Source organism: Anarrhichthys ocellatus, unplaced genomic scaffold (genome assembly GCF_004355925.1).
Source record: "Anarrhichthys ocellatus isolate YVR2014 unplaced genomic scaffold, GSC_Weel_1.0 scaffold1138, whole genome shotgun sequence".
In the NCBI taxonomy this organism is placed as follows: Eukaryota; Metazoa; Chordata; class Actinopteri; order Perciformes; family Anarhichadidae; genus Anarrhichthys; species Anarrhichthys ocellatus.
Window position 1 is genome coordinate 6191 of NW_022281112.1, and position 7048 is coordinate 13238.

General features: G+C 47.3%; 2 protein-coding genes across 2 annotated transcripts in view; one reads left to right on the forward strand and one right to left on the reverse strand.

The window, feature by feature from the left end:
- The window catches only part of LOC116377341 (nucleolar transcription factor 1-B-like), a gene marked incomplete at its 5' end in the record, with an annotated part of 11165 nt that extends 6176 nt beyond the window's left edge, over positions 1-4989 (forward strand). Inside the window, 12 exons of the mRNA XM_031838957.1 lie at positions 43-170; positions 833-974; positions 1067-1108; positions 1251-1355; positions 1525-1725; positions 1954-2082; positions 2241-2320; positions 2725-2914; positions 3040-3087; positions 3767-3904; positions 4255-4347; positions 4593-4989. Of these exons, the coding sequence (XP_031694817.1) occupies positions 43-170; positions 833-974; positions 1067-1108; positions 1251-1355; positions 1525-1725; positions 1954-2082; positions 2241-2320; positions 2725-2914; positions 3040-3087; positions 3767-3904; positions 4255-4347; positions 4593-4652 (1356 nt within the window). The remainder of the gene's footprint in view (positions 1-42; positions 171-832; positions 975-1066; positions 1109-1250; positions 1356-1524; positions 1726-1953; positions 2083-2240; positions 2321-2724; positions 2915-3039; positions 3088-3766; positions 3905-4254; positions 4348-4592) is intronic.
- A 104-nt stretch (positions 4990-5093) lies between these two features.
- LOC116377340 (uncharacterized) lies at positions 5094-6751 on the reverse strand. The gene is made up of 3 exons (XM_031838956.1): positions 6139-6751; positions 5946-6060; positions 5094-5774 (listed from the first exon to the last, which is right to left on the reverse strand). Exons 1-3 carry the CDS (start codon positions 6702-6704, stop codon positions 5688-5690), a joined length of 768 nt encoding a protein of 255 aa, XP_031694816.1. The 5' UTR covers positions 6705-6751; the 3' UTR covers positions 5094-5687.
- Between the last annotated feature and the right edge of the window lie 297 nt (positions 6752-7048).

Consider the following 7048-nt stretch of genomic DNA (forward strand, 5'->3'; position numbering starts at 1 on the left):
GTGTGTGTGTGTGTGTGTGTGTGTGTGTGTGTGTGTGTGTAGGGCAAAATGAGAGCATATCATGAAGCTCATCCAGATGTGACCTCTGATGATCACGTTCGGTCCGTCCTCACGAAAGCAGAGAGACAGCTGAAGGACAAATTTGATGGACGGCCAACAAAACCACCACCGTGAGTCTTAATTAAAACTTTCACTTATGAACAAGAGTTAAAAACCAGGATACCGACGAGTTAGAGGCTGGGTACTTGGGTTTGAACATGTTTTGGTTAACACATGTGCTAATGTGAAGGCTTTACTCAACCTGCCTTCTTGTAGCTTCGTCACATCGTTTGTTTTGGGTTAGAAGGCCAACAGTCAGATGGTGTCATTGTTTCCCCATCTGACTCCACACAGACAGATTCCTATGAACCAATCACAGAGTTCCACATCATCTGAAGTGGACCGACGCTCTCTGGAAGCTTTAGAGTAGTGTGCGCACTCAACTGACCCTTAGGTTAAGCCCCGCCCCCTGCTGCTACGTTACCATGGAGACACACGCTCACTAACTGCACATGAATAAATATGAAGTTATTGTTGTTAAAACTAAAAAGTGATTTTTATAAACGTGTATATCTCTGAGTAGCAAATCCACTAAACCAAAAACCAGTGATGCTACGCTGTGATTGGTTGGTCTGCGTTTGAGGGGCGGGGCTTATTGAAGGGACAGTTATCTTGACGACTTAAACGTGACTAGAAGCAGTCCGATGTGGATTTTAAGGAGCTCTAAGGAGCGCCTGGTTTGTGAGGATCCTCCAGGTCTTGGACTGTCTAACATGTGTGTGTTGTGGACCAGTAACGGGTACTCTCTGTACTGTGCCGAGCTGATGGTGAACATGAAGGACGTCCCCAGCACAGAGCGCATGGTGCTCTGTAGCAAACAGTGGAAGATGATGACGCAGAAGGAGAAGGACATGTTTCAGAAACGCTGCGAGCAGGTTGGTATCAACACGCCGCCGTCCGCTCTCACTTCCTGTTTGTGTTTCCTCCGGGTGAGAGCTGCTCTCACTTCCTGTTTGTGTTTCCTCAGAGGAAGAAGCAGTACGACGTGGACCTGCAGAGGTTTCTGGAGGTACGTCAACACTGAAGTATTGAACAAATAAAACTAGATCACATCATTTGAATTCATAGTTTGAGTTTCAGACACTTTAAAGGTGTTTTATAAACATCAGAATCACGTCGGCTCGTCGTTAACTGGACTTTGTGTTTTTCAGAGTCTTCCGGACGAGGAGCGAGATCGAGTCATGGGCGAGGAAAAACTAGGAGGAGCCAGAGGGGGCGTGGCTGCCAGCCCACACAGAGCCAAGTCTCCGGCCAAGGTCAGAACGTTCTTCTTCTCTAAAACACTCGCGTTCATGCTCCCTAGTATTGATCCCCGATAATGAAACACTGTGAACAACAACTCTGATGATTCAGCAGGAGGAGAGCTAGTTAACGTCAGCTGTTAGCAGCATAGCAACATTTGTGATCCTGATCTGTGATCCCTAGAAACTCGGCCCTCAGGTGGTGTCTGTCCTTTCATCCCAGGAGCGGGGGGGTCGGGAGGCGGAATCGGAGACGTGGAAACCTGCCGGACAAACGAAAGACAGACGGGACGGGAAGAAGATGGCGAAGCTTCCTGAGACGCCGAAAACAGCCGAAGAGATGTGGCAGCACAGTGTGATGGGAGACTACCTGGCTAAATACAGAGTGAGTAATCTGATTACACTGTTAGTACTCTGATTACACTGTTTTTGTCAGTTCAGTTACCTTTTGAGAAAACATCAGATGTTGTTAAACTTTAAATTTTTTTAAACATAACCTTTATGGAACGAGTTAATTTCGGCAGCTGCTTCACAGTTAAAGTCTTTGTCACAATGAAGGTGTAATGAAGGTGTAATAAAGGATTTAAATGTGGTCATGTGACTTCCTCTGCAGAGCGACCGCAGGAAGGCTCAGGCTGCGATCGAGGCGGCCTGGAAGTCGATGGAGAAGAAGGAGAAGATTCCTTGGATCAAGAAGGCGGCGGAGGACCAGAAGCGTTACGAGGTTCAGTACCAACCTGTGGTCAGTGAGCCACGCCCACAACACACTGACTCCGCCCCCTCCGGCTGAGGCCGCAGCCACATTACAAACGTGTTAATTCTGAGTAACTTAGTCTCTGAGTAACTTAGTCTCTGATTGGCTGAGAGTCTCTGTGTGTTGTGACGTTCTCTGTCCTGTAGAGGGAGCTGTTGGACACGAGGACTCCAGCAGCAGCTCAGAGGAAACCCAAGTTTGATGGAGAACCAAAGAAACCCCCAGTGTGAGTCTGACTTCTTACACCAAACTCGTGTTTAAAAAAAAAAGAGGGAGAAAAAAAAAAAAAAATGTACTGGGAGCTTATTTGAATTCAGCAATACATAATATTTTTGGGATTTCAAGACAAAATCCAACTTATCTGCCATTTATTTTGTTGCGATGTTCAGTTTCTGTCATAGAAGACAAAATGAATAAATAAATGACTTTAACTTTGTTTCATTAAATAGATAAATATTCACATGTGAGAACCTGCGTCTTTGATTAAGAAACGACTTCTTAGAATAACTGCAGATGAATAGTTTGTAAATCAGTCAAGTCAACGAGGCTCAAACTGAAAGTTACTGAATGTACCTGAACGTAAAGCAGCCTTGTTGTAAGCCCCGCCCCCTGCTGTATCCTGTCCAATAGGAGCGGGTACCAGATGTTCTCCCAGGAGCTGCTGACCAACGGAGAGCTGAACCACTTCAGCCTGAAGGAGCGGATGGTGGAGATCGGGAAGAGATGGCACAAACTGACCCAGAGTCAGAAGGACAAGTACAAGAAGATGGTGGAGGAGCAGCAGGGAGAGTACAAGGCCGAGCTGGAGGACTGGGTGGAGGTACAGCCAGAGAGACGGTTTACATGTGACCAGTACAGATCAATCAGTAACTGGTTCTCTTAATGACGGTCAGAGCCAATCACAACTCGGCAGAATAAAACCAGATGTTTCCTTCTTCTCTGCAGTCTCTGTCTCCTCAGGACCGAGCCGTCTACAAAGAGTTCTCCTCGTCAGTGAGTTCACTCTCTCTCACTCTTTGGTCCATATATATACGATGAACACACTACTTCTGCTCACCAAGGCTAGCTAGCTAACTAACCAGCTGTCTGCTAGTTAGCTAGTCCTTTTCCAGGGTTAGGGACCGTTAGACTCGGCGCTGCCGACATTTTCTGTAAGTGTAGCATTAAAACACGGTGGGAATAGCTAACTAGCTAACCGGCTGTCTGCTAGTTAGCTAGTTAGTTAGCTTGTGTGACGAGAGTGAGTGGAGGAAGCGTCACGTTGTTAGATTTCAATCCTTAACTGTCACACTAATAACATAAATAACTATAACCAGTGACAAAACTGCTTTAAAAATGAATGTATAGATAATAAATTATCTATACATTCATCAATAAGAAATAACTCTGACATCGTACTAGTTTGAGTTAGCGGAACATAGATTACTAGTTTAATTAATGTACATCCTGATGATTTTTATTTATCTATTTTTACATAAAAACACTCAAAAAATGGACTTATATTTGTCATAAAACAGAAGTGATTACAGGACACGTGTTATTATGGTCTGTCATTCACTAACAATGGTCATGGTGAATTTAAGGTCTTTGGACAGCAATGACAGTTTGTAACGGCGTGAAGCTGAAAGCTTTGTTTCAGAGGTTGAACATCTGTGTCTGTTTGTTCCATCAGAAGCGTCGCAGCACTGCTAAAGTTCGCAACAGTCCAGGAGCTAAAGTCCGTGTGACGGCTAAGGGGAAGGCTGCCAGTTCAAGAGCCACGACGCAAACAGTTGGGGTCGCCAAGAGGGCCATGGCGTACCGAGCCAAGGTAACACACTACACGCTACGCGACAACACGCTACACAGCAACACGCTACGCAGCTACAATGCTACAGGACAACGCGCTACACTCTACAATGCTACACGATTACACTCTACAATGCTACAGGACAACACGCTACACTCTACAATGCTACACGACAACACGCTACACTCTACAATGCTACGCGACAACACGCTACTCTACAACGCTACGCGGCTACAATGCTACAGGACACGCTTCACTCTACAACGCTACACGACAACACGCTACACTCTACAACGCTACACGACAACACGCTACACTCTACAATGCTACACGACAACACTGCTGTAAAGCTGCACCTTTCTGTCTTCCAGCAGGACATGTCCGACTCGACGGGGAAGAGCGACTCCTCTGACTCTGATGAAGACGACGAGACGTCAGGAAGCACAGACAGCGACGATGATGAGGTGAAAACAAACACATTCCCTCATTTGACCCAAATTAATGGTTAATTACTGGGTTCTAGTATCTCAGAGGGTTCAATTAAGGTTCATATTCCTGGATTCCAATAATGTAAAAATCAGAGATCACTTCAATCATTTTGTCAGTTTTTGTCATTACAATCAATCATATACATTATTACTGCCAAAGGTAAACATGACTCTACCCAGAATCACCATGGCAACTATCTAATAAGACTGTTGTTCCTCAGAACGATGACGATGAAGATCAGAGCTCCTCTGAGGACTCCAGTGACTCGGACTCAGATTAGGTCTGCCCCCCCTTCCCCTCATTGGAGAGGACAGGCTGTGCAGGCCACGCCTCCTCACATGCCAATCATCCGGGCAGACCAATGAGAACGGTTGACATCACGCGCTGGCCCCGCCCTCTGAAGGGCGTGGTCTGATCGAGTGTTTTGTTACCCGTGTTTGTTGGTTTTTATCTGATGGACATTTCCGTCGGGAGGAGTTCGTTTTTATGTTTTTTTTGGAGCGGGGGCGGAGCCTATTGGTTACCGGTTTGTTACGCTGAGGGGCGGAGCCAGTGTTCAGCCTCCAATCAGCTGCCTGCCTGAGAAAATTATTAACAAATAAATGCACTTTTTCTCACTTCTGTTTGCTTTGATTGTGTACCCAAACACCCCGTGACATCATCACAGGTGTGACATCACAGGACAACGAGGAGTTAAAACAAACACGACACATGTTTTATAGACATTTGAATGAATAGATTTATAGAATATAAACAAGCTTCTTTAACCTCAAACACTAATAAATAATCTGACCTCTGACCCCCCCCCCCCCACACACACACAGACCTTTGGCACGCTCACCCTGTTACCACGGTACCCGCCCTCCCAGCTTCATCTTCTGGATTAATAAAACACCCCGAAAACCAGAGTCCAGCACATGCATCTTCATCTTCATCGTTACCAAACTCTATAAAAAGGGACCCCCCCCCACACCCGAAACAAAGAAAGATGTTTGTACATTAACGTCATATTCTGTCAAAATGAAACATCGTGGAGAAGAACACGGAGAGTCGCATGAACTTCTTCTTCTCTTCTAAACTCAAGGTTTCAATCTGAAAACTGATGATTTGTAAAACGGTCAAAGCAGCTGGATGGTCCTTTAAAAAGCTGCAAAGCATGATGGGAGTTGGAGTTGAGCTGCACATTAAAGACGATTCACTGGTTCATTAAATCATCGACCAACAGATTCAGTTTTATGACTCATTGATGAAATATCAGTTATTCATCAGAGGGTTAAACACACACACACACACACACGCGCACGCACACACACAGTCATAGCGGGACGTCCAGCAGCTTCTTGTTCAGGTACTGCTTCACCTCCTCGATGCCGTTCAGCTTCTCCAGCTCGTGGTACGGCAACTGAGAGGGGTCAAGAAAAGTTACATCACCAGCTGGTCAACACACTGCAGCACAGAGAGCGTAGCTTAGCACAAAGACGGTTAGCCGAGCTGTGAGGCTGTCTATGTGATGGCTTTAGCGTTGTTACGTATGACTGTAAACAGGATTTAGGAGGACTCGGTGTGGACTGACCTGCAGGATGACGTATCCCAGCAGCCTCAGGTGTCGGTCCCTCATGGCCCGAGAACCGACCAGAACCTCAGAGTTGTGGCAGTAGTGCCACTTATCGTTGACGGACATGATGACCCTGTAGAGACACAGAACCGTGTTACACATCAGGACCCCGGTCCAGGTTTCGTCAGGTTTACCGCTGAGCTGGACTGACCTCCTGATCTGTCTCTGGTCTGTTGGGGGGTTGTCTGTGTCGGGGGGGTGGAGCCGAGGCGATGAGGGTCCTCTCTCGGCCCCCTCGGAGTACGTCACCCCCTCGTCCTCCAGGATCTTCCCGATGGAGAACTGGAAGAGTGAGTCGGGGGCCGTGGACCCTGCTGGTCCCTGGACCCCGTCAGAGGGGGGGCTGCTGAGGGTGGAGCTGTCCTGGCTCTCCAGAGACTGGTCCTTAACCAGACTGGAGTAGTACTCGGCTGTAGGGACGTAGTAGGACCCGTAGGGGCCTCCGTTGGTCCCCATGGGCCTCGTGGTGTGATGAGGCAGGTACGACCTGGTCTCTATGGCTCCGCCCACCTGGCATAGCTCCTCCCCCTCCAGCACCGCGAACGGAGAGAACTTCTGGAACTCTGCAGTCACCACGGTAACCGCTTCATCGGCTGACTTGGACGTCGCCACGGCAACGCAGGACGGAGGAACCAGACCGGCTCCGGTTCTGATCGGTAGAACCCGACCAGAGGAGTCCATCCACAACACGAAGTCTGGAGACCAACAGGAGAACATCAGAGCAGAGACTGTAGTACTCAGTGTAGTTCTGTGTGTAGTACTCACAGTGTGTGCAGTACTCAGTGTAGTTCTGTGTGTAGTACTCAGTGTGTGTGGTACTCAGTGTGTGAAGTACTTAGTCAGTGTGAAGTACTTACTCGGTGTGTGTAGTATTCAGTGTGTGAAGTATTCACAGTGTGTGTAGTACTCTGTGTGTGTGTAGTACTCAGTGTGTAGTACTCACAGTGTGTGTAGTACTCACAGTGTGTGTAGTACTCAGTGTGTGTGTAGTACTTACAGTGTGTGTGTAGTACTCTCAGTGTGTGTGTAGTACTCAGTGTGTGTGTAGTACTCAGTGTGTG